At 34.2% G+C, this 26,331-nt stretch overlaps 3 protein-coding genes across 4 annotated transcripts; 1 reads left to right on the top strand and 2 right to left on the bottom strand.

The window, feature by feature from the left end:
* Positions 1-1,169: 1,169 nt before the first annotated feature.
* On the bottom strand, positions 1,170-7,410 carry LOC142555465 (phragmoplastin DRP1C). The gene is made up of 16 exons (XM_075666344.1): positions 7,170-7,410; positions 7,033-7,096; positions 6,500-6,604; positions 5,425-5,526; positions 4,881-4,931; positions 4,702-4,763; positions 4,388-4,478; positions 4,216-4,280; positions 3,858-4,052; positions 3,604-3,723; positions 3,443-3,513; positions 3,035-3,260; positions 2,822-2,872; positions 2,166-2,394; positions 1,934-2,073; positions 1,170-1,644 (listed from the first exon to the last, which is right to left on the bottom strand). Exons 1-16 carry the CDS (start codon positions 7,299-7,301, stop codon positions 1,519-1,521), a joined length of 1,830 nt encoding a protein of 609 aa, XP_075522459.1. The 5' UTR covers positions 7,302-7,410; the 3' UTR covers positions 1,170-1,518.
* A 1,178-nt stretch (positions 7,411-8,588) lies between these two features.
* Positions 8,589-10,806, bottom strand: LOC142520495 (microtubule-associated protein 70-1-like). 2 transcript variants are annotated; one of them, XR_012813943.1, is made up of 4 exons: positions 10,474-10,806; positions 10,201-10,372; positions 9,491-9,571; positions 8,589-8,989 (listed from the first exon to the last, which is right to left on the bottom strand). XR_012813943.1 is itself a non-coding variant. In XM_075623490.1 (3 exons), exons 1-2 carry the CDS (start codon positions 10,750-10,752, stop codon positions 10,226-10,228), a joined length of 426 nt encoding a protein of 141 aa, XP_075479605.1. In that variant the 5' UTR covers positions 10,753-10,806; the 3' UTR covers positions 8,589-8,989; positions 10,201-10,225. The 2 variants fall into 2 exon arrangements, 1 of the variants encoding a protein (XP_075479605.1); XM_075623490.1 differs by lacking the exon at positions 9,491-9,571.
* Positions 10,807-22,121: 11,315 nt separating this feature from the next.
* On the top strand, positions 22,122-25,859 carry LOC142555459 (E3 ubiquitin protein ligase RIE1-like). Its single transcript, XM_075666330.1, has 5 exons — positions 22,122-22,757; positions 23,542-23,661; positions 24,540-24,672; positions 24,756-24,908; positions 25,489-25,859. The coding sequence occupies exons 1-5, from the start codon at positions 22,294-22,296 to the stop codon at positions 25,648-25,650; spliced, it is 1,032 nt and encodes a 343-aa protein (XP_075522445.1). The 5' UTR covers positions 22,122-22,293; the 3' UTR covers positions 25,651-25,859.
* Positions 25,860-26,331: the final 472 nt, after the last annotated feature.

The following is a 26,331-nucleotide window of genomic DNA, read 5'->3' as shown; positions in this document are numbered from 1 at the left end:
CAGCATTCTCGTCCAATCCACGAAGATAACCGGTTTGATTCATCCGTGATGAGTTGCTTGAATGTTATGAGTGCTAATCGCTCAATCTCGATACATTTTACAGTTGAATGCATCTCCCCAATTGTTAGTCATGATATCTCTGTGAAAGCAAGAGCAAAGAATAGGAACGCAACAGTTGACACGGCCAATGGTTTTGTTTTTTCTTGGTGGTGTACAAAGCTTTTGGTTTGAGTGTTTAATCTAGTTAATTTGCATCATGCGCACATTGCATTTTTATGCTATGTTACCGAATTAAATGCACCAAGATGGTTTTTTTCCAATAGATTATGTAATTTCCATCTTACTAGGAAAAAAGAAGAAATTACTATAATTTTTATTTTTAAACGTGGCATCTAAAAGCTGAGCTACTTTTACATATCTTTTGTGCTCTCGTGAAATGCTTATCCGTCGGATAATTTCATTACATATTAATTTTGTATTTTAGCATACAAAAGACTATTTAACTTTTGATCGATCATTATTATATACAAGAGAAGACCTTGAAATTGATGTTGAGATGAACTCAACATCTCAGATTTGTTCCTTCTTTTTATATATACAAGTTTATTGATGGTCTCAACTTACTTAAAACATTATCATTGAGCGATATGTAATGTTATGTTTGACTCATGGGTATTTTTTAATAATACATTATGCTACGTTTTGATCTCTACTCGTCATCATTTATATAAATTTTTCAAAGTAGAGGATATAATTTATATCTGTGATTAAATTACATATCAGTTTTAAATATGATCCACATTTTGTGAGCAAATTTTTTTAATGGTAAAATAAATTATTTTATTTGATATAGAAAAGCACAATATATAAAAGCGGAATGGAAACAAATTTTGTTCATGGACTTTAAGTACATACTTTTAACAAAACACATATGAATGGACAAGTATAAAAGTAAAGTAATGCACAAAGTTATTCCTCCTGGCTCCTATAAACAGAACAGAATAAAGAGCAGTGTGTCCTCTAAAATGCTGAAAGACATATTTAATGTATTATATAGGGGATCAAAATGAAATGTCTAGTTTTATCCATGCACACAGAGAGTGTGTAGCATAGCCAAAGCAAATCCTGACTATATGAGGGTTGAGCTCACAAATAAAATTTGATTCAATATATAATAAATCACTTTACCAATTATTTCACAAAAACAATTAATTCAAACAGTAAGAATAGTAAATACCAATATTTCAACGACACTTTCAAATTCATCCCATAAATTTCAAAACATCGTGAATATGCATCAATATAGCCCATACGGGCTCTATGCTGTATAAAGAAAGAGATGCGTATAAAAAAAGTTGAATTAAAAAGAATGAACAGTTAGAAGACTGAAAACACATTTGTTGTACGAAGTTGTCCCGTCAAGACAAATCATGGTGGCACAAAAAGAATACTCACGCTTGTAAATATAAGTAGCCGTTTTAATCTTGTAAAAATTGAGGGTGTCTTCTTGTTCTTCAATCACTTCCACGCAACCGAATCAATTTCGTCACGTGCAGACTTGTACAACGCAAGCCTCTTAGCTATGGTCTCCCTCTTTGCCATTAGAGATGGATCTTCATCCAACATTTTCCCAAGTTGCTCCCTCTATAAATACAAAACTATTAATTTTATATACTGTCATAATTTTTGTTGACGCACATCAACAATTGCCAGGGACATGGTCCTCAGGCCACTTCGGACATGGAGTTACCACAACTCCCACTTCATATGCCATAAAATTCAATTACTTTGACCCGTATTGAACATTTGATATCAAATCACTTACTTTAACTTAATTAGAGTGTATAACTTTCCACACTTCTCTAGTATGAGATTTAGGTCTCGCAGTAATGATGTTGGATAAATATAGCTTGCCACAACGAAGTTATCATACCTCTCTCCTTCCGATTTGAGTGTAGAATTGATTAAGCAGTGATCTTTTAGCCTCCCGGACTTGGCAATGAACAACGGCCTTTGGAATAGTATTCTTCAACGTATCGCAAACCATGTTAATATATGCAGACACATTTGAACCTATTAACAATCAGAACAGTTACACATTCCTCATCTTGTTTCTGAAGCAACTCAAGTGATTGTCAGCAAAGGAGGTATCTACAGATACATACCGATTTTCCTTAGATGATTGTCAGCATAACGGTCTACATTTGAAGTTGCGGGGTTCGTATTTTTCTCTGGTTCTGTTTGAAGTTTACGGAAGAACTCTACAGTAAGGTAAGAAGATTCCATTTCCACTAGCCGCAAAACCGTCTTGCGGCTTTCATCACGAAATCTCTCCAGCGCATCATTTGCAGCTGCCGCAATGTCAGATTGAAGTGTTGGGAATCGTTTCAATTCCTGCATACATAGATTTAAACTTATATATGATTGATTGTCAATCTATTTCTATTATAATGAAAATACTCGTGTAAGAATAAACTGGCTGGCTGGAGGTAATGAATGTTCTAGGCAGTCTTGATAATGCGACAGATATTAATATCATTACTGGGAAAATCTAACTCACCCAAAATGTATGGAAACTAAGATTTCAACAGCTTATTAAAAAGAACAAATATACTTCACATCACATGAGCCAAAATATCCAAAGGCTGCAGATAAGCATCCGATCAAGGAAATTCAAAGAACTAACTATCTTCTTCTGGAGCTAAATTTGAACTTGCGACTTTTAGAGCATGCATTCCACAACCAGATAAAGTGATGCAACTCGGGGAAAAAAGAAGAAGAAGAATCTCCGCGAACAATTTTATTACTTAAATCCATTCACCTCTGTTTCTGCAATCGACTTCCTCACCAGTTCTTTCAGTATTAAGTGTACCTACAAAGACAATTGAAAGAGAGAACAACACATTACTGCAAGAAAATTACATTTGTCAACATCCTTATAAGGACATTACTTTTTGAAAGTGTGGGAATACAGTTATAAGGACATTAATTAAAACTACTGCGTACTAAAAAAATTGAAAAACAAATATCGAACCCCATCAACTGAAGCTTCGGCAGGACCCTTGAAAAAGCCAAGCGATCCATCAATCAGCCTTCTGTATCCTTGTTCAGGAGCAATCAAATGAGGCTGATAGCCATCTGCCTCTGAAATAACTTTTCTCACATTACTCTGTGAGAGATGGCGATCTAACGGAAGCTTTTTGAGAGCGGCTGGTAGTTGATGATCAAAGACACCATATATCCTAGATCCACCTGGCCTCCTGCGAAACATCTTTCTTCATATCAATAATCTCACATAAAATTGCAAAAATGGACATATCAACCCCATCATTTCCCAAGTCCATTGGAGCTGACTGGAAGAAAATAATGTTTTATCCTAACAGTTTGATGCATATAATCATACAAATGAAAGATAAGAGAAACAACTGCGTTTGAGCATTACCCTCCATCCAAATGTTCCTTAAATATACGATCAAATGCACGACACATTTCCAAAATTGTGTATAATTGTGCCTGTAGATGGACATAAAACTCTTAAAACTGAAACCATTCCTAGAACCTAATCGTGATCACTTTCAGCTTTTATTTAGACAAAAACATTACCCCACCATCAGTTGCAATTGGCCTGCCAATACGGTCCAACTCTGCATTGAGTTCATCAATAGTCTTGTTTATCAAGGCAATAATGCTGGGAATGCGCTGCCTTATAACAGTCTCCAAATGCTAATGCATCAAAAATAAAGATAAATATTGGCAAAAAAAATTTGATAGCCCCAGCGGCCCAGCCAATAGCTGAAGGTTGTATTGTAAGAGAATAATCAAGCTAAAAAATAGAGTTGAGCCTTGGGTTAACTTACCTGAGACAAAAGCTTTGCCAGATATTCTGATCCCATTTTGTGAGCAAGATGCCCATATTCTGGGCTTGATTCGAAATATTCCCTCTCTTTTTGGCGAGCATAATTCATGTTAACATTCTTATTGATATCAGCTTGTGAACGGTTCACTATTCCAACCCATGGATGCTGTAGCCTGTATGCTTTACCCTCGAGTACCTAAAAAAGTCCAAATTAAATTTGAAAGTTAAATAGAGGAAACATTGCAAAACATGAAAATATTCAAAAGCAAATGTATTATGGTGCAATAAGATTGATATTTAGTCAATTTCAGTGCCATGTGCATTCTTAGACCACTAATGAAACTGGAATGAACCCATACATCTTGTGCATTGGTTCCTTTGTCCATTAGATCAAGTTTAGTCAGAACACCGAACGTCCTTTCACCTAAAAATGCAAATCTATCGAGTCATCATTTTGGTCAATATGGAAGTTTATCAGATAAACAAGCGCACAAACGAGGAGGGAGTGATGAGAAAGAGTCTAAAGAGTACCTGTTGGATCAACTTCTTTAGCAAGTTTTATGGCGTCGGAAGTGGCTATATCTTGGTTAGCTGGAGAGATGGCCAAAATGATGCAATTTGGCTGGAAAAGAAAATATTATAAAAAATAAAGTAGTGAATAAAGAATGAGGGAAACAGGGGAAATCGAGATGCCAACACTTGTCATTACATACACCGATGCTTTAAAAGCAATGCAAGTGGTAGTGTTAGTATAGAAAAGGGGCCAACTCAATCCAGGAAAAACGACAAAAATTACAATATAGGTACAAACTAGATTTTGAAATTTGAAATATTAATATTTATACCTTTTCAACATAGGAGCGAACCATCATTTCAATATCCTCAACGATACTCTCAAGCTGTCCCTCTGGAAGAGTTGAAGAAATGTAAGAATTTCCTCTTCCCAGTAACATAGAAACAATATTTTACAGGCACATTATTTCCATGATATGTGCCTAGATTAAAACAATGGTTGGGTTCTCACCTACAGCTACCTTCGTCAATCCAGGAAGATCAATGAGTGTCAGGTTTACAACTGCAAGGATAACATATCCACGTGACAGTCCAAGGAAAAATAAAAAAAACTGAAGAGGCAAAAATGTGTGTTTGCATGTGCTTGTGGTCCAGGTGAGTCTTGAGTAATGAAGAACAAAAAAAATAATAATGAAAATTAACCATATATGTTTGCTATGCCATTAAGTTAGAGAAGAATTTGATGATATACAACAAACTGATATCCTGTAAAAGTTTGCCGGATTTGATGATATACAACAAACTGATATCCTGTAAAAGTTTGCCGGCCTGTATATAGGCTCAGTGTTGAGCTTATAAAGAAGCTAAATTGTGTGATCATATAAGTTAACAAGAGTCTCGTACGCATAACCAACATCACATGCTCTGTTTTAGATCTTGATAAAAACACCAGCAATCAAGAAAAAAAAACAATGAGAAAGTAGTAAAGTAAAAATAACTATTCTGCAACATTACCAACACTGGAGAAGCAATTAAGGAGAAGGGCAGTGACAAACCACTTGGAGAATATATGCTGAGGTGAATAGGCACATTAGATATTTGCTTAGATTTTCCTGTTATGCGATCCGTCTCATCTGCTATTTCCTTTCGTACAGCAGCTGCACTATCCCAAAATGCATAAAAATTGAGGGACTGAAATGTTTTTGCCATCAAAACAAGTCAAGATGAACCAGCAGAACAAAATGTGTCATTCCTCACCCACATGAAATTGTAAGAAACAAAACTCCCTTCATCAAGATTTGAAAACAAATTTTTTTTTTGAAAAAAATCATATTGTGCGATTTCTTAAGGCTCCGAGCATGGAATGTAACATCCATTGGCATCAATGCATGCAATTTATCAGTTTGATAAGAGGTTGCAAAGAGGCTAATGGTGGATTCAAATCCCAAGGCTCGATCATTCATCAAGTTCATTTAGTAGAATCCTCTATATGTGTTATAATATAACCTATGCAATCCTAAAAGAAAATGAACCAACTTATCTATGTCTAGAACAAGGAACTCAGATTGACGTATGCCTCAGCATAGATTCAAGATATACCAAACTAGTCAAGAAAAAAGAATGATTCCCATATAGTATCACTCACTCAGTACAACACTTTCTCTTCTGAAGTCTTATCCTTCGAATATAGAAACTGATAAAAAAAATTTAATACAGAAGAAGTATAATATTCCAATGCTGACATCATGAATATTAAATGTATTGCTACAAACAAAACAAGGTTCATAGTTGGAGTCTATGACATGTCAGATAGTTAAAGTGGTCTAATTTCTCAACCCAACAGGGAATCCATCTAGCAGCTTCCCCGATGAATAAGACTTTGAGAGTGGAAGCAGAAGCGCCTTTGAAAAGAACATTTCCAAGATGCCATATGCAATCCATCATTCTTAAAGAGGTACTTTGTACTAAATTAAAAGGTCTCCATTACAGGGAAGCAAAGAATTCCTGATTATGATGGTAAGAAACATTTATTTTACTTGAAATGTACGTAGTCCACAGGCATTTAGCAAACTGTAAACGTTCTAGTAATCAAAGAGAGGAAATAAACTTTGACTAGAAAATCTTGCATACCAAAGTCAGTAAATTTCTTCTTTGGTGCATGTAAAAACTCTGCATACTCTGCCCCTCCCTCCGTTTTATGAAGTTGCAACACCAACGGCCTCCTTGTAACAATGCCTTAAAAGTAAAGAAAATAACAACAAGAACAGATAACAGCATGTTCCCAGTAATTATGACTAATAACTGCATTTGTGGTTTAGTACAAGCAAACACTATACTTTTGGTGATGAAAAAAAAATTGTACTTGATCAGGTCTGGATACAAAAAACCATTTAAAATTTTGGTCAACTATATGCAAAGAAAGCAACAGTGTTGGATTCTATTCCAGAAACCTTCAAAACCAAATTTCCAGAAACCTTCAAAACCAAATCTAAATCTTATAAAACACTTTGTCAAAATAATACTTGGTAAGCTAAACTCGGATTCTAAAAATAAAGCCAATCATGAAACTTTTCGATCAATGATAAAAAATAAAACACAACTATGAGTAAATCACACGCGTCACAATTGTGAAAAATGAAAAAAATAAAGTACGGGAAAATTACCAGATCCCCGAGGCAGAAAATCTCTCCCCACCACGCTTTCCAACACCGATGATTTACCCGAACTCTATAGTATATTGAATTAAAACGAAGAGCAAATCAAATTAAAAAAATGGAAATGAGGAAGAATGAGAAATGACCTGGCCACCAACAACGGCGACCGACGGAAGGGCTTCCCACAGGGACATGCCTTCGCCGCCATGATCGCCTAAAACAGTGCATGCTCTTTGGATTCTGTTCACTAGACCGATCAGACTCTCCATTGTCGCCATTTCTCGAGATCTGGAAATGCAATAAATTCGTTGGTAGGAATGGATCTGCGATCCGCGATTTTGTTTTATGGGAAAATGAGAAAACAATATGAGAGAGAAGAGGAAACGGAAAAAACGGTCGAATGCGTGACGTGTATTAATATTGCCAGCATATATTTCTCATTCAACTCTATTTTTTATTTCAAAATTTTCAATAATTATAAAGGAATTGGATCAATTGTGATTTATGTGGATATTATTATTATTTACCATAATTAGGTGTAATTTATTGAATTCCAACTTCATGTTTATTTTTTAAAACTTGTACGAGTGCATTGTGATTTTATTCTTTGAGTATGTCTCTTGTAAAACGGTTTCACGAATCTTTATTGTATTACAATAAAAAGTAATACTCTTAGCATAAAAAGTAATATTTTTTCATGGATGACCCAAATAAAATATCATCTCACAAAATACGACCCGTGAGACCATCTCACACAAGTTTTTTGTTTTATTCTTTTTATCATTCAAGAAAAATTTGATTATGATAAAAAAAATATAATAATCAAATATCAACTCAATCAAATTGTTTTTGTTAAAAAATGTAAATCAATTTGATTTATATATGTAATAATAAATCATATTAAGATTATAGACTTGAGTTTGACTACACCACAAAAGTTAGCTCAAAAGATAAGAATTGTTCAATATATATACAATTCTCAAAAACTTATTTCAGTAGAAGTGGAATATCTAACAAACTCCTCTATTAAGATTATAGACTTAAACCAAATAAAAATTTAATTTTTTATATATATTATCTAGTAATCCATCTCTATTTATTAGGTAAAAAATTACGAGGGTGATGCTCTAACACAAGATAGCTGATAGGTCAATTTTATTTGGCGAAGTCCACTTTTGTCATGAACTCTTTAGAAATGCAAAATTCATGGGACTTCTTGCAATGTTTTTGAGTAAGAATGCAGACACCCACCAACAGTAATCACCACGCACAGCGGGCAAATGGACTTTGAAGGGCATGAAATAACCAACGAGGATGCTCTCACTCATTGCAAGATGCAAATACTTCAACTTTGCCCAAATTATTAACAATTCGAACAGAAAATATTTCATCCAATAACTAATATTACAAGCCTTGGCTCCATAAAAAAACATATTTAAAAACCCACGTCCAAACTTGGACTCATGTCAAAATGGGTTAATTTTAGATCATATAATATGAATTTAAACACCCAACCCAATCCGAACATTTGTCTAGGGACAAAAATCATAGGGACCTAAAAACTATAAGTAGATAATCAGAACACAAGGATGAAAATTAACTGTAATTCAAATTACAGTTAATAGCCACTACAACAACCGCAGATGAGATTGCAAATTTAGACTGCAAATTTACAATCAAATTGACTGTAATTCAACTAATATTTCAAAAAGGTTAAGAGTAAACTTCAACACCCTTCTTGGTTTGATTCTGTGTGACTATTGTTGAGTGAGGGTTTCTAATCTAAGTCAGAAGCATACTGCACATTGCACTGGATTTTGCTCGTCATGATTATGTAAACAAAGACGGGCGGAATTTACGAGATGAGAGGGGACCAATTACGAGGTTTGCTAAGAACTGCGCCTCAGCACTGCAATAGGTTCATTTGTTATTATGTGTTGCGTGTCAGCCGCTTCTTGCTACAGTCCTGCATGGTTATTGGGAGATCATCAAGAACCAGAAAATTTGAGGATAATAACCAAAGAACAGATGATCATATCACAAAATTTAGTATTTAATTTGGATCAAGTCACATGAGATGGATTTTATTCACCACTTAAAAGTCAAGAAAACAACTTTATCTCTACAAATAGTCTCGAAACAAGCCTGTTATTTATATTTCAACGCTGAAAGGTGATAAGAAATCAGTGTCAGCGGGACGAAATATGTAATTCATATTTCATTACATATTTCAGTAGAGATGGGCGGCTAAGATGGCAACCAGATATCAAGAGTCTGACAAAAACAGGCTATGATTACTACACTGGCATACACGCTTAGAGATAGAATTTTAAAGAAAATTTTAATCACTGGGAAAACTCTAAACACACACCCATGTGCACCCACAGCCAAAATTTACATGTTAACAAGTCTAAATCTGAGATGTTAATAGAGAAATAAAGATTATAACAAAAAAGCAGAACACTACCTATAGTCAGAGGCAAAATTAAAGAATGATGGACATTTTCGGTACTCAATAAGAGGAGGTTTTCTTCCATTTTGCTCAAATCTGAAATTTATAATGATGGAAATACGAGTATCTGTATTAGAATGCACACTAATGAAAGAAATGAAAACGTTTTAGCGTTTTTAGCCTGAACAGAAACAACCGCTTCTTCATTCTTTTCTCACACTTCGTTTGAAAACTGCTTTTGCACTAAGATTCACTTCTTTTCCATATATGTTCATCGGCTAAGGCAACTAAACCGTATATGTGAATAGCACCATCATTTTTGTCAGAAACAGATTGTTGTCGTAATTATTTGATGCTAGATTCAACAAAGACCAGCTAAGGGAACTAAACCGTCAACGATAGCAAAAATATCAAAGAAGCCGTATATCAACCTCGGATTATCTAATCTTTTCACTTCTCCTTTGGAGTAGATTTGAATGAAGAATCATGAAGACAAAAGATAAATAGAGACATCCATCGTCTATGACTACTATTCACCTCTACGTGCACGCCTTGCCCATAGATGCACAACACAAAATAAATCAAGATAAACAATAATGCAATAGCTTAATTAAGGAAAACAGAAAAACAGCACTCATTCCAACCAAATATGGAGCAGCAATCAAATAGATTAGCTAAAAACCTTACATTGTAATGGGCATCAACACTTTCAAGAACAGGCATACCTTCGTGGATGTAACTGGGAATTGTTTAATGAATTTTTAGGATCCCAAGTAGTTTGGCCCTATTTTCATGCAGCCACCTCCGATCCTTCTCCATTGAGGCCACTTCTCTTCTCATCCTTTTGGCCTCAATATCCATGGCTTTAGTTAATTTTTCCACCTTCTTTGCTAGCATCTAATCAGAAACAAGATAAGGAGGTTTGAGCAGAAGACAAAATTAAATAAGCCAGTGAAGTCACCATAGCACATGTGAATAAAGAAACCAACGTTACCAACCTCAATTGCGTCATCCTTGTCTTTTAGGCTCTGATCCTTTTCATGACCAGCTTTTCTCAAGGCAACCACTTCTTTCTGTAATATATCATATAACAACCCTGGCACAGTGTCCTCTCTGTCATTGTGTACATCACTGGGTTTTTCATCTTGATTTCCTTTCCACGGGCTATTTTGCTTCTCGTCATCCTTAGTTCCATCAAAGGAATGATTTTGCTTGAAATTTGGCCCTAGTCCACCATTTAAGATAATTTTACCCGTCCAAAGATCTTGAACCCCCATCAAAAGACTTTGATGTATGTTTCAACACGGAACTGCTCCCAGAAGATCTCAACGAAAAAGGGGAAAATTGGGGAAAAGGGAGTGCATCCTAAGTATTTAAAAAAAACATCCATAAGTCAATTTATTTATTTTAAATGTAAATACATAATTAAATTTGATTACATATATACATTTATTTTAAACACGTAATTAATTCTAATCAGTCGAATCAACCTAAATCCTCTCCGTCGACCCCCTTTTCATTTCTTTTCCGATTACAATTCTCAACACAAATCGACGCAATGGCCAATAATAATCTGATAATATTAACGTTTATTTCGATTTATTGTTTATTTTCGTTGGTCGATCGACTGATTGAAGAAGAAAATTTCGACCATGTTTTGGTCGACCCAAGCGTGAGTCGACCAAGCTTAGATCAATCATCTATCAATGGTCGACCAAAGACCAAACAATGATCCACCATTGTTTGATCGACCAATGGTCGACCATTGCTTTGGTCTTTGACCATTGTTGGTCGACCAAAGCAAGAGCTTTGGTCCATCAAACAATTGGTGACCAATTCACCAATTGTTTGGTCGACCAAAGCTATAGTTGCTTTGGTCGACCAACAATTGGTCGACCATTGTTTGGTCGACCAAAACAATGGTCGATCAACAATGGTCGACCATTGTTGATTGTTGGGTCTATCCAACCTTGACGCTTGGATCGACCAGAAAATAGCGTAGGTCACCCACGTTGTCGACCCAATGACAGCTCCAATACATTGGGTCGATCATGGTCGATTAAATTGATTTTGGGTCGACATATCTCGATTTGGGAAAAAGACTAATAAATTTTAATTAAAGGAAGATGTGTGTCGACAGAGAAGAAAAAGAAGGGAATAATTAATAAAATTAAAGAGTTTAATTGTAGTTAATGTAATACTCAAAAGTCAACTCCTTGTTTCTTAAAAAAAAAGTCAGAGTCCTTATTTTTTAAATACTTTCTATCTCACTCCTACTTTTTTAACTGACCCAACGAAAAAGATGGTGACCTCTTGGGTAGAGAGCCATTGGAAGTCAATTTGGAAATGTTTTCAAAACCAGCAAGTGACTGGCGACGGAAAGGATCATTAATTGAGCTTCTTCCATCTGCCGTACTGCGTGCAGCAGTGTTTGATGATCTTAAAGTCTATTCAAGAACTCTTAGACGTGTAAGTAAAATGGCTCATATCAGAAAGGAAGACGTACCGTGTAGGAGTTGGCGACGGCCAAGAAGCCTACAATTTTTGACGAAAAATTGCGTACGCCGACTCAACTTCAGAAACTGAGATGCGTACACGATTATTCCTTTGAAAATAATGCTCCCAGAATTTCTCGTTGACGGTATGAGATGCCTATAAATAGAGACGATTGAGGTCCCTAAGCACACACACCTCATAAGAAATATACACCATATATCGAGAGGGTGGAGTGTTTAGAAGGCTTCAACCGAAAGGAAATCAGAGAATTTCAAAGTTTTCAATGGCCTGAGGTAATACTCGATCTATTTCCGCATATAGTTTTCATGTATACGTAAAACATGATTTTGAGAAAAATATCTAACATTTGGTATCAGAGCAACGTGATACCTCTGCCTTGAAAATATTTGTTTTTCAGATCAAATCTTTAAGAAATTTTTTGGAAGTTTTACGTAAAAATTTTGAAACTTGAAGTTGAAATTGAATAAAATAACATTAAGAAACTTACTTGAGAATTTTTGTTCTCGGTTGAACCTTGAATTCTTCTTCGAAATCTCAAATTTTCAAAAATTTGCTTTCTGAAATTTTTATGAAATGAGAGTAAAAGTTTCGAACTAAATGTTCAGAAAGCTTGAAGAAGACGAGAATTCATTCATTCTAAATTGTGATAAGTGAATTTAATATCCAATGAAATGATCATGGCCCATGTGAATAAAGCAATTTTACACAATCACGTGAAATGGCTGCAGAGCATTGATGAGAATGCATTATTTCGTTTATAATTATTTAAAATAATAATAATAATAATAATAAAGTATTATTATTATTATTTTATTATTATTAAATAAATTGATTTTGAAATAAATTTTACAATTTTCAATACAAGTTTATAAATTATTTTTGCATGTTAGATATTGTGTCAAATATTATGGATAAATGTTTGATGTGTACATGCAAATTTAATATTATACTTGTATTTATTTTTGGAATTTTTTAAATGCAAATTGTATTGAAAAAATATTTTTTGGTAAATCAATATTCACATTATGTTCATATTAAATTATATTGAGTTGTTTATAATTTAAAATGAACATATCAAGAAAGATGTGAATATAATATTTAAAATAAAATATTTCAGATGTTCACAAATGAACAAATAACCTCACTTTATCATTACTCTGATAAAAGAGAAAAACTGATGAGGAGCCCACATTTTTGTGATCCTCACTTTATCACTACTCTGATTGAAGAGAAAAACTGATGGGGAATGTATTTGTTCATATTAAGTAAAAATGTGAATATAAAGTTATTTAATGAAAAATTTTGGCTTATAAAGATTCACATAAATGTGGATAATTAAGTTGAATAATAATTATAAGGTGACGTGAGAAAACATGATCTGAGGGAGTTCTTCATAAATCGGTTTAAACTGCCTTGACTAGCCACTGGTCTCCTTGATGAACGTTGCTCTGACTAGGAGTTAGGTATTTAAAGGGCCTTAGCCCTACCTATCTTTCCTGGGAGCACTCTTGGAAAGTGTTGATTGCGAAATAATTATTATATAAAGCATTAAGTAAAGCCAAAATTTTGTCCGGTGAACCATATAATTTTAAATAATTGAGGAATAGCCACATCATCCTTAATTATAAAAAAAATAAAAAAATTATACATTAAGTGGATTTGGATCACATAATGGACAACAATTGTAATTAATCATATAAACATAATAAATTTTACCCTACATGGATTTTTATTATATTTATATAACTAATTGGGTTAAAATATCAAGTTATATTTTTCTTAATTTACCCATAGGAGTTAAGGAAAATACAATTTGATAGTTTTATCATAAAGTTACAGAAAAATCTTATTGAATTAAAATTTTAGCCCACAGACAAATTTTATGTCACTGGATTTTTATAACATAAATTACATTGGTAAAACATGATATTGTCTCAAAATTTTAAGCACATGATATTTTGTGCAGTTATGCAACCTGCGAGTTTTTCTGATATGAAATGTGACATTCCCGAATTAAAGGGCGATAATTATAAAATATGGAAAGAAAGAATTCTTCTTCAATTGGGGTGGATGGATATTGATTATGCTATACGGAAAGACGAACCATCTGCTATTACTGAAAACAGCATTCCGGATGATGATCTTTATGAAAAATGGGAGCGATCTAATCGACTCCGCGTAATGTTCATAAAGACCAAAATCTCTGCTGGTATGCGTGGTTCTGTCGATCAGCATAATAATGTCAAAGAATTACTGAAGGCTATTGATGAACAATTTCAGTCTTCAGATAAGGCACTTGCAAGCACCCTAATTATGGAATTCTCTTCATTAAGGCTCACCAGTGTGAGGTGTGCGAGAGCACATCATGAAAATGCGGGACATAGCGGCTCGGCTCAAGACACTTGAAGTGGAAATGTCTGAGACTTTTCTTGTGCAATACATTCTATGCACTCTTCCACAGCAATATGGACCTTTCAAAATTTCATATAACACACATAAGGATAAATGGTCAATTAATGAATTAATGACCATGTGTGTTCAAGAGGAATGGAGGTTGTTAATGGAAACGAGTGATAATGTATTTATGACCACACAAGGAAAGTATAAAAAGCAAGCCAAAGTCAAGGGAAAAGAGAAATGAATAATACCACCTCAACCTGACATTAAGAAAGAATCCAAGTGTTTCTTCTGTAAAAAGACGGGACACATAAAGAAGGATTGCAATAAATTTAAGGACTGGCTTGAAAAGAAAGGTATTCCTACTTCATTTGTCTGTTATGAATCTAATATGGTTGATATGATTTATAACACATGGTGGATTGATTCTGGTTCTACAATCTATGTTACAAATACCTTACAGGGTATGCAAAACCTAAGGAAGCCAATAGGAAATGAGCGGAGCATCTATTCAGGAAACAAGATGTCTTCGCATGTGGAGGCTATTGGGACTTGCTGCTTTATATTGGATAGTGGTTTTATTTTAAAATTGAAAAAGACATTTTATGTTCCTAGTTTTTCTAGGAATTTAATTTCAGTTTCAAAACTTGTACCCCTTGGTTATTCATTTCAGTTTTTGGATAAATCAATAAATTTGTTTTATAAATCAAATCTTATTGGAAATGGTACAATGATTGATGGTCTTTTCTCTATTTCTTTACAAAATATTAACACCACTATGCATGTTCAAAGAGGTATTAAAAGATGTGTTATAAATGAAGATTCCTCTAAATCGTGGCACAGGAGATTGGGACACATCTCCATAGAGAGAATTAAAAGATTAGTAAATGATTGAGTACTCAGTACTTTAGATTTTACTGATTTTGAGACTTGTGTGGACTGCATTAAGGGAAAGCAGACCAATAAGTCTAAAAAGGGTGCCAAGAAGAGTACAGAAATATTAGAAATCATACATTCAGATATTTGTTGTCCAGATATGGACATGCAAAGTCCGAAATACTTCATCTCTTTCATTGATGATTACTCACGATACATGTATATCTATATGTTTCATAACAAAAACGAATCACTTGAAGCCTTTAAGGTTTTCAAGGCTGAAGTGGAGAAGCAATGTGGAAAACATATTAAGATCGTGAGAACAGATAGATGTGGAGAATATTACGGTAGATACACTGAGAATGGACAGGCACCTGGTCCGTTTGCGAAGTTTCTCCAAGAACATGGGATTGTTGCCCAATATACTATGCCTGGTTCTCCGGACCAAAGTGACGTAGCTGAGAGGAGAAACCGAACATTATTGGACATGGTGAGGAGCATGTTTAGTAGCTCTAAACTTTCTAAATCCTTGTGGGCTGAAGCTCTTAAGACAGCTGTGTATATATTAAACCGAGTTCCAACTAAGGCTGTTCCAAAGACGCCATTTGAGTTATTTAAAGGTTGAAAACCGAGTTTGCAACATATACGCGTTTGGGGTTGTCCTTCAGAAATAAGAGTTTACAACTCACATGAAAAGAAACTGGACCCAAGAACCATAAGTGGATATTTCATTGGGTATGCCGAAAAATCCAAAGGGTACAAATTCTATTGTCCATCTCACAACACTAGAATTGTGGAATCAAGAAATGCAAAATTTCTTGAGAATGATTTGATTAGTGGGAGTGATCATTCAAATGACATAATTCTTGAGAATGATCACATTAATGCACAACCCTCTTATTCAAATGACATATTGGTCGTTATTCACACCCCTCAAGACCAAATGAGTGTTAGACAACCAGTTACTGAAGTTCCACAAATTGCTGATGAAAATCCAGTAGATCAACTTGTTAGTGAAGAACACCAAGAAATTGTTGATCAACCAAACAACCTAAGGAGATCTACTAGAATAAGGAGATCAGCAATATCTAGTGATTATGTTGTGTATTTACAAGAATCGGACTTTAACATTGGAGCCGAAAATGATCCTGAAACGTTTTTACAAGCCATGTGTTGTAATGAGTCAAAACTATGGTTTAATGCTATGAAAGAAGAGATGAATTCTATGGCAGTTAATGGAGTCTGGGAACTTGTTCAGTTGCCTGATGGTGTAAAAGCCATTGGATGTAAATGGGTCTTCAAAACAAAGAAAGACTCATTAGGCAACATTGAAAGGTATAAAGCAAGACTTGTTGCTAAAGGATTCACTCAGCAGGAAGGAATCGATTATAAGGAGACTTTTTCTCCTGTATCTAAAAAAGATTCTCTTCGTATCATTCTAGCATTGGTTGCTCATTTTGACTTCGATTTACAACAAATGGATGTGAAAACAGCTTTTCTTAATGGAGAACTAGAGGAAGAGGTTTATATGAAACAACCTGAAGTATTCTTCTCTAGTAATGGTGAGCAATTGGTTTGTAAGCTTAAGAAATCTATATATGGATTGAAACAAGCTTCCCGTCAATGGTATTTAAAATTTCATGATGTTATCTCTTCATTCGGATTCGTTGAGAACCCCATGGATCAATGTATATACCAGAAGGTCAGTGGGAGCAAGATTTGTTTCCTTATTCTATATGTGGATGATATATTACTTGCAACCAATGATAAGGGTTTGTTATATGAGGTAAAACAATTTCTCTCTAAAAACTTTGATATGAAGGATATGGGCGATGCATCTTATGTCATTGGCATTAAGATACATAGAGACAGAATTCGAGGTATTATAGGCCTGTCTCAAGAAACCTATATCAACAAAGTTTTAGAGAGATATCGGATGAAAGATTGTTCACCAAGTATAGCTCCCGTTATGAAAGGCGATAAATTCAATTTGAGTCAATGCCCAAAGAATGATCTAGAGCGGGAACAAATGAAAATCCTTATGCTTCTGCTATCGGAAGCTTGATGTATGCTCAGGTTTGCACTAGACCTGACATTGCATTTATTGTTGGGATGTTGGGAAGATATCAGAGTAATCCAGGTTTAGACCATTGGAAAGCTGCAAAGAAAGTAATGAGGTACCTTCAAGGGACCAAAGATTATATACTTATGTTCAGACGAACTGAGAATTTGGAAGTAATTGGCTACTCTGATTCAGACTACGCTGGCTGCATTGACTCAAGAAAATCCACTTCAGGATATATTTTCATGCTAGCTGGTGGAGCTGTATCTTGGAGAAGTGCAAAGCAGACATTGACTGCTACTTCCACTATAGAAGCTGAGTTCGTAGCTTGTTTTGAGGCAACCTCACATGGTGTATGGTTGAAGAGTTTCATTTCAGAGCTTAGAATTATGGATTCTATATCTAGGCCATTAAGAATATATTGTGACAATTCAGCTGCTGTTTTTATGGCTAAAAATAACAAAAGTGGTAGTCGAAGCAAGCACATCGACATTAAGTATTTAGCCATACGAGAACGTGTTAAAGATAAGAAGTTACTTATCGAGCACATTAGCACTGAATTGATGATTGCAGATCCTTTGACTAAAGGCATGCCACCATTGAAATTTAAGGATCATACAGAAAGAATGAGACTTGGTTCCTTTATGTAATTTTGTTGTAAGAACAAAGTTAATGAAACTATGATGTGATATTTTCTCATATTTGTTGGGCACACATTCATTGATTTGAGAAATATCAATAAAGTTGGACCTCGAATAAACATAAGGTTTATTCATTAAGTTATTTGAGAGATATAATACATTGTAATACATGGAAGATAATAATCGTTTTTAGATGACCTATTGCCATGATTCATGTATTTTATTTTCTATGGTAAATGATATATATGAGCCAAGTGGGAGAATGTAAGTAAAATGGCTCATATCAGAAAGGAAGACGTACCGTGTAGGAGTTGGCGACGGCCAAGAAACCTACAATTTTTGACGAAAAATTGCGTACGCCGACTCAACTTCAGAAACTGAGATGCGTACACGATTATTCCTTTGAAAATAATGCTCCCAGAATTTCTCGTTGATGGTATGAGATGCCTATAAATAGAGACGATTGAGGTCCCTAAACACACACACCTCATAAGAAATATACACCATCTATCGAGAGGGTGGAGTGTTTAGAAGGCTTCAACCGTAAGGAAATCAGAGAATTTCAAAGTTTTCAATGGCCGGAGGTAATACTCGATCTATTTCCGCATATAGTCCAAAGAAAATTTGAGCGAATATGAACCTCCTGCCGAACAAGCTTGAGCTCAGCTTCCAAGAGGGCCAAGCTGATAGCTTCGATTGGAGGCATATCGTCATCCTTATGAGCAGCATGAACCCTCCAAATAGTAGCTTCGGCAGCAAATTGAGCTGCCATTGAGGCCTTCTTTTCATCATTAATTCTCTTAATCACAAGATTTTGCACGGAAAAGTTTATTGCATGGTAGGCCATTGAAAAAATACATAAATGAAAAGGGGAAAGCTCGAGCTATTACAGAAGAGGATATACTGTCGTTTCCTCAGTAAAGGGTCAAACTTTAACACATTTCAAACATAATAATGACATGATAAGGGCAAGGACACATGAACGGCAGCGTTTCACAAGATATCCAAGCGCCGGATCCACCTAAGAAGACTAACATCTGACTTCATTCTCCAGGCGGTTGAGCTCCAGATACACAAGAAACAACTAATATGTATACAATTATTTTTTTTAATGAATTGTATATTTGTCAAAAACTTATCTATTTCATACTTCAACATCTTTTTGTTATAAATTATATTTTTTAAATCAGTATCAGTTTATTATAAAAGCATTTCATACAAGATCTTATTAATTAATTATACTTAATATTATATGGATTTTTTTATGGTTATTAAAATAATAACCTGAAGCTTTTAGTCGTGGTCAATTTTTTTTTAATGGTTATTATTATTATATATTATGACCAAAATTATTTTTTTTAAACAAAAATCCGGCATTAAATAAGATGCCAAGTGGCATCTTACAGATGAAAGGAAAACAATTGAAAAGAGATGAAAGAGTACAAAACAACAAATCTGTAAGAGAGATGCATTTAATTGATAATGTGAAATGATAAATGAAGCGTGTAATTAAAAAATACAAACTTTCACAATTTACAGAGCGTGTAATTAAAAAAAAAATTAACGTAAAACTTTGATATGCAATTTTTAAGTATAAGTTTTATTCTTTAAGAGTTTCAGATATTTGATGCGATATGTTTATAATTTTATTCTAAGAACTCAGGTGATTCAAACACCCTACCTCTAAAACCCGCTTGCCTTTTGATAGCCTTCTCTATGATTAGTACTTTGATATCAAATTTTATATAATTACATAAAACACACATATATACGTGTGCATACGAAAAATTTATGTTTAATCAACTCGTATAATTTATCTTACTATATTTGATAAACATCAAATCAATCATAATAACAATCTAAGCATATCAAAACTAAAATACATATCACTCATTCTAATTGAGCAATCAAACTGTGATTTTTTGGACCGTCAAATTATAGACTGTTGTTGCTGGAATTCTATACAGTTCAAAAGATTTGTTTTAAACTGTTACCATCAACTATAACCGTTAATAAAATGAAAAGTTTTCGATCATGCAATTATATATTTCTTATATGGATTATAAGAAATATCGTATTGACAGAAAAGATGTTGAAAATTATCATTTTTTTTCCTAATTATTTAATGGGTTCGAGTCCATCCATGGTGCTATCTAAATTTCCCTCTGCGTTTAATTTTTTTAATATATATCGATTTCATTTCCAATATCTTTCGGTGGATTAATTGATGCGATACAAGATAATGAAATTATTACTATAAATTGGTATCTTCACATCTAATTAATTCAGGAATCAGGAAAAGGATAATAATTGTAACATAAAAATAATAATTGTGATTAATTAAACTCGATCCAATGTCTAATCAACAACAGCCCGATGATATCCACTTGTCAAGAGATATATAGCTACAATTATATTTCATATAGAAAAAGTTCAATGATAATTTTTCTTCGTTTTACTCATCCGTCATGAGCCAGTCCAAACCACTGTTCCAATCAATCATATATTTTTTTGCGTAAAATATATTATTTATCTATATAATTGAAAATAGAGTAGAAAATATTTTGGCACACGAAATATTGATTAATCGACAAATTAATACACGAATTATTGTAAATCATTTAATTAATATATGATCTAATTAAATTTTGAATAACTGAAATAGTGATTAGGGTTTGCTATGATCAAATGATAATCAGTATGTCAAAAGCTATAGATGTTAGCCAAAACACAATTTTATTTCTTTATACTCGTAGCAATGTAGAGTGTACTTGTTTGAGTGCTAACCATTAGACGCGAGAGTCTAGGGAGGTATATGTTTATATGTTTGTGTTGTTTTATATTCCTTAAAAATTAGTTTTACTATTTTCATACCGCCGAGCATGTCCCCAACATGTACAATAATACCCATTAAAAATTAGCGTCGCTTTTTTACGATACACCTAGTCAACCATATCAAGTGGTGCAACGTCAAAAGCTGGACGTACGAAAATTTCTCAGAAGATCACACATTTCAGTACTACTCTCATTCTTGCACGCTTAACCCAACATCTCCCCCAATAAGTATATAAATGTGCTTATTGGGATACTGAAACTCATGATCTCGCTCTGACCAATTGTTATGATCGATCGTTTACCAATAGGAAAAAATTATAGCTATTAGCCAATTACAACTTTATTTATTTATATTCGTTGCCGCGCAAAGTGCACCTGCTTGGGTGTTAATGCGTCGTGTTGTTAGACTCACGAGTCCGGGAATGCGCGTGTCTATCTGCTAGTGTTGTCTTATATCCCTTAAATATCAATCTTACCATTTTCTTATTGTTTGCCCTATTCTCAACATAAATAATATTATCCGTCAAGATTTTTTAGATCAAACGACACAATATGAACACCTTGACGCACGTAAAATTCACATTAAGTCATACATTTCAGTATTACTCTCGTTCATATCAGCTTAATCCAACAAAATTGCTTAAATCATCAAAAACAGTACATTTGGATTCCGACTACATATATTTATTTATTATATCTTATCTTATCTATATATTTTTTTTTTACCAACTTTATTGAATCGTAATTTTAGTAATATATAACTATATATTTTTTTATATACCTCTAAAAAATATTATAATTGAGTATATAATTTATCTAGTAAGATATATTTGTATTATTAATAACTCTTACATTTTAATACAAAAAAAATTACTATATTTATCCATCATGATATAATTTTTAAATAAACATACTTTTTTAAGAATTTAATCAATAAATGAATTGAATATATATATATAAATATATAATTTAATAATTAGATTTAAAAGCAATTTAAGTTAAGACTAAAATTCACTTTTTAGTTGCATCATATACTAATTAAGCACTTTACAATAATTTATGTTTAAATTTGTCAATAATTTAGGTAAAAAAAATAATTTTTTACTCATTAAAAATATGAGATAAAATATCATATTAAAAAACTTACAAGTGGACGGTCTCGAATGTGTTTATCATAGTTAATTTTAAATTACGGACCTTGCTTTCTATTTTAATTACTAATATAATATTTATATATGTAATACAAATAAACAAATTCTCAAAAAAAACTAATTATAAACAAGAATTAAATAGGCACTAATCTATTTGTTTTCCTAAAACATAAGAGGGAAAATGGACCGTCGCATACGATTTCCCAAAATATACTGTCTTCCTCGAACTTAGATTACACCATCCATGTCACTGTAGTTTCGTACAACTGTCGCTCCCAATTTCCGAGCATTCTCTTTTCCCAATTCTCATCTTCACTCAACAGACCTGGGATTCCAACCATGTCCTCCCCGGACTCCCCGCTCCTACCCCTACGGCAGCCCTCCCGTGCCTCCTCTCTATCCCTCCTCCTCTCTCGCTTCGCCTCCATCACCCGTCGCCGGGGCGGTGCATCCGTCGTTGTCCGAGAGAGCGCCGCTCGCGAGCTCGAGCAGCGCCGCGCTGACTGGGGTTACTCCAAGCCTATCGTTGCGCTAGACGTGATGTGGAATCTTGCTTTCGTGATTGTGTCTGCAGTTATGCTGATTTGCACTTTGGATGAGAACCCTAACATGCCGATCAGGGTTTGGTTGTGTGGGTATGCGATTCAGTGTTTGGTTCATGTGGTTCTCGTTTGGGTCGAGTACAGACGGCGTTCGCGATGGCTAGTGAGAGACGGTGGCGGGGAGGAAGGTAGTGGAAGTGAAAATGAGGAGGAGAATGGGAATGGGAGAGTTGGGGTTTCAGGGATCGGCGATCGATCGAGGTTGACAAATTCCAACATAATTTTACTTTGTTGCGTTCTATGAATTTCAGTCTTCTGTGGGTGGGTTTTATGTAATCTTCTTGTAAACAAATAAAACGTAGTGCAAATAGAAGGAGTCCGCGATTTGCTACTACTGAAATTAAAATATCTGCTTTTGCAAATCAATTGTGAGCATTAATCTTTCTATTCTCTGTTCTTGAACTTTATCCGTGTGTTCTCCAGCTTCATTGCATGCACCTCTAATTGGTCCAATGGTATTATCATTCTCAATTTCAGTCCCCCAATCGATTATATTTATATGCTCATTTCTATTCCCTTGTGTCACCATTCATACACATTGTCTTGACCTTATCCGGAGCCTTCTTGCTGATTCCGTGTTCTGATAACAACAGCAAAAGTTAGGAACTTCTTTCCTTTTTGATACAGGTTGAAGTTTTTTTTTTTATAAGAAACTAGATATTATTAATAATAGAAGTTATCATGCCTAATTTAATTTCTCTATCATTCAATCTCAGGGAAAATCATTATCTGAATATGTAGTCCTTTCGTAGTCCACTCATAAAGGTTTGAATAGCTGAGCCTCCCGCAATTAATTTTTGGGTATTTAGTTGCCAATTATGGAAGCTTATATAAACCGCTGCAAGAAGTTTATTTCTTCCCATACTTAGTTAACTTCTATGGCTCCTGTAATTAGTTTGCGTAGTGTCCAATTATGAAAGCCGATATAAATTGCTGCAATAAGCTAATTTCTTCTGATGCTTAGCTAACGTTTATTTAATTTCAGTACAATGAAGCGCTGTGAATCTGTGAACACTATAGCCTCTTTCCTGTGGTGGATAGTTGGCTTTTATTGGGTTGTCTCAGGTGGTGAACTTCTCTTGAGAAGTGCTCCGCGCTTGTATTGGTATATCTGAAACCAACTTCTTTAATGTTTCCGCTTGTACTTCATTGATTTTTATGTTTGTCACCATGGACATAATACATCTCATTGTTTTTTCAAAAACATTATCAATGTAAATCCGAGTCATGAAATTGATATCCTAAATGGCTATACCCTGTGTTAGAAAAATTCTTTCTCCCTTTGTCGATTTTCTTCCTCGTTAATAATCATTCTTCTTTTCATCTTCAAACTGATGAAACGGCAGTTATGCTTATGTCATCATTTCTTGCAGAAATAATTGCTATTAAAAGTTTCCTTTGCCCTGACACTGAGTTTGACAATTGACCTCTTTTGCCTTTTGGGTTATCATTAACAGCAAGTTATGTTAAAATGTATAATAATTATCTGTACACATTTTGTATTTTAAGCCGTACCTCAATGGATCCATCAACTGTGCATCTGTTGAATTTGTTCTGAAATGATTCCGTTGAAAACTTCTTCGGATGATTTTGAAGTTTTTCCCCTTCTACTTCCCTTGCATATTAACCTTTGTAATTAAAAGCTAACACAGCGCTCCTAGGTTTAAGGACATCCCGATGCCTAGACTCAACCAAGGCTCTACCTTTTCATGAAGTGTGTACCTCGGCAGACCTTGAAAGTTTTGAGACATACTTAAATGCAGAGATCACAAATCTTTATTGATGTTGATAAGTTCGTAAAATATTTTTAGCTTCTAAATTCTGTTAACTTCATTTCAATTAGGCACATGACTCACCTTGCACGACAACCTTCTCTTAGGTTCAAGGACACTCATGCACCTTAGTACTTCGTGAGCCTTTAGTAAATATGGTATTAGTTGTAGAAAGAGACTCTCAGAGCCACTGATATTTGATGTGTTGCAGGTTGGCTGTTGTCTTCTTGGCATTTGATGTATTCTTTGCCATATTTTGTGTTGTTTTGGCATGTCTTATTGGGATAGCACTCTGTTGCTGCCTACCATGCATCATTGCAGTTCTTTATGCCATTGCAGGCCAGGTATGCCACGATGACCTCAAGCTGAATTTTTACGATATTTCAATTTTAAAATCCTTTACCCTCCCTCTTGCTTGGATGATCAGGAGGGTGCATCAGAAGCCGATTTGAGTGTCCTTCCTAAGTACAGATTTCAAACCTGCAAGGATGAAGATAGGCTAGGCTTCGGAGCAGGAAGAATGGTTCCTTTTGAAACAAGCAGTGGAGCAAACGAGCGAATTCTCTTACCTGATGATGCAGTAAGTTTATCATGTGTTGGTGTTTTTTGTGTGCATGTGTTTGTGTTCCATCTCAAATATCAAGCAGATGATTCAGAACTAGTATGCACATGCACTGAATATTGCCTTCATATTTATAAAGTAAAGCTTGGATCGATTTTTATTTCACGGAATCTAGTTTGGCTCATACCTAAAAAAATAGCTGTCTTGATTCAAGCTCATAGGTATGTTAAAAATCAACCGGATGTTTGCTAGCGGTCGAATAAAGTAGTTTTTACTCGAAGTTAGCTCAAGTGATAAAGCTGTTTTGATTCTGTTACACCTTTAATCGACACAGTCATAATATTGAAGGAAACCACTACCACAAACCAATCATCATTTAATGATCTCAACCCGTTCATTTGGTTGTGAGTAAGAAACTACCGTCACTTTTGCTTATTCATTTGGTTGTGAGAGAAACTTCCCTCACTTTTGCTTATGGACGTACCCCTTCATTTCTGCAAAAAATTGAGTTCATGCTACCATGCACCCATTTTGATTTTCCATTTGTGGGGCACCGCAAATGTTCGATTTCCTACTTGGACTTGAAAATGTTCTTCAGGAATGCTGCATATGTCTGTGCGAATACGAGGATGGGAACGAACTCCACGCTCTTCCGTGCAATCACCACTTCCATGATACGTGTATCGTGAAGTGGCTTAAAATGAACGCAACATGCCCATTATGCAAGTACAACATTCTCAAGGGAAACGAACAAGTCTGATACAAAGGAGGAATACTCAGAGTCTTGGTCGATTTATTTATTCTGATATTTGCACCATGTATATATATGCTTGAAGTTGGGATAATAGAGACTGGAAATGCTTTGTATTGTTCTGAGAATAAGGTAATAGCTTATATTTATATATTATCACATTATAAGTCAAATTTATCACGAAGAAAATTTGTGTAAGGTTTCTTTCCTTCTCCCATTACGTCTGGCACATTCAGTGATTTGTAGAACCAAGTGTTGTTTGCTGTAAAAACTATGGAAAATGTCTCAATACGTAACATTAAAAAATTTAGAGGTATTTAGTAAAAATTTAATTAATGAATTTAAATAAATAATAATAAATCAATCAATAAAAATATTTATTCTAATAAAGGATTTTACATGTACATTAATTGTCTTACGTATTAATCTACTAAAAAGATTGGAATGAAATAAATAAAAATATTTATAGATGTTATAATGTTCATCGGGATCGATATATTACTTATTTTCCAAATTGTTGACTACTATTATATATATATATATATATATTGCTTTTATTTATTTAGGGTTTAGGTTGTATTATTATAAAATAATATTTTATGTTTTTATAATGTTCATCGGGATCGATATATTACTTATTTTCTAAATTGTTTTTTTTTTTTAAATTGTTGACTACTATTTCATCTGTAC

This window comes from Primulina tabacum, chromosome 1 (assembly GCF_025594145.1).
Source record: "Primulina tabacum isolate GXHZ01 chromosome 1, ASM2559414v2, whole genome shotgun sequence".
NCBI classification, from domain to species: Eukaryota; Viridiplantae; Streptophyta; class Magnoliopsida; order Lamiales; family Gesneriaceae; genus Primulina; species Primulina tabacum.
Note: the sequence above shows the minus strand (reverse complement) of the source record. Positions and strands in the feature narration are given on the sequence as shown.

Excerpts from the sequence above, each read along its gene's own strand:
- LOC142520495 (XM_075623490.1), bottom strand. The coding sequence starts at position 10,752 with ATGGGGGTTCAAGATCTTTGGACGGGTAAAATTATCTTAAATGGTGGA. Across the intron at positions 10,373-10,473 it reads ACAAGGATGACGCAATTGAG|ATGCTAGCAAAGAAGGTGGA; the intron begins GTTGGTAACGTT and ends GTTTCTGATTAG.
- LOC142555465 (XM_075666344.1), bottom strand. The coding sequence starts at position 7,301 with ATGGCGACAATGGAGAGTCTGATCGGTCTAGTGAACAGAATCCAAAGA. Across the intron at positions 4,479-4,701 it reads TTCGCTCCTATGTTGAAAAG|CCAAATTGCATCATTTTGGC; the intron begins GTATAAATATTA and ends TTTCTTTTCCAG. Across the intron at positions 3,724-3,857 it reads TGGCAAAGCTTTTGTCTCAG|CATTTGGAGACTGTTATAAG; the intron begins GTAAGTTAACCC and ends TTGATGCATTAG.
- LOC142555459 (XM_075666330.1), top strand. The coding sequence starts at position 22,294 with ATGTCCTCCCCGGACTCCCCGCTCCTACCCCTACGGCAGCCCTCCCGT. Across the intron at positions 24,673-24,755 it reads TTTATGCCATTGCAGGCCAG|GAGGGTGCATCAGAAGCCGA; the intron begins GTATGCCACGAT and ends TTGGATGATCAG. Across the intron at positions 24,909-25,488 it reads TTCTCTTACCTGATGATGCA|GAATGCTGCATATGTCTGTG; the intron begins GTAAGTTTATCA and ends AATGTTCTTCAG.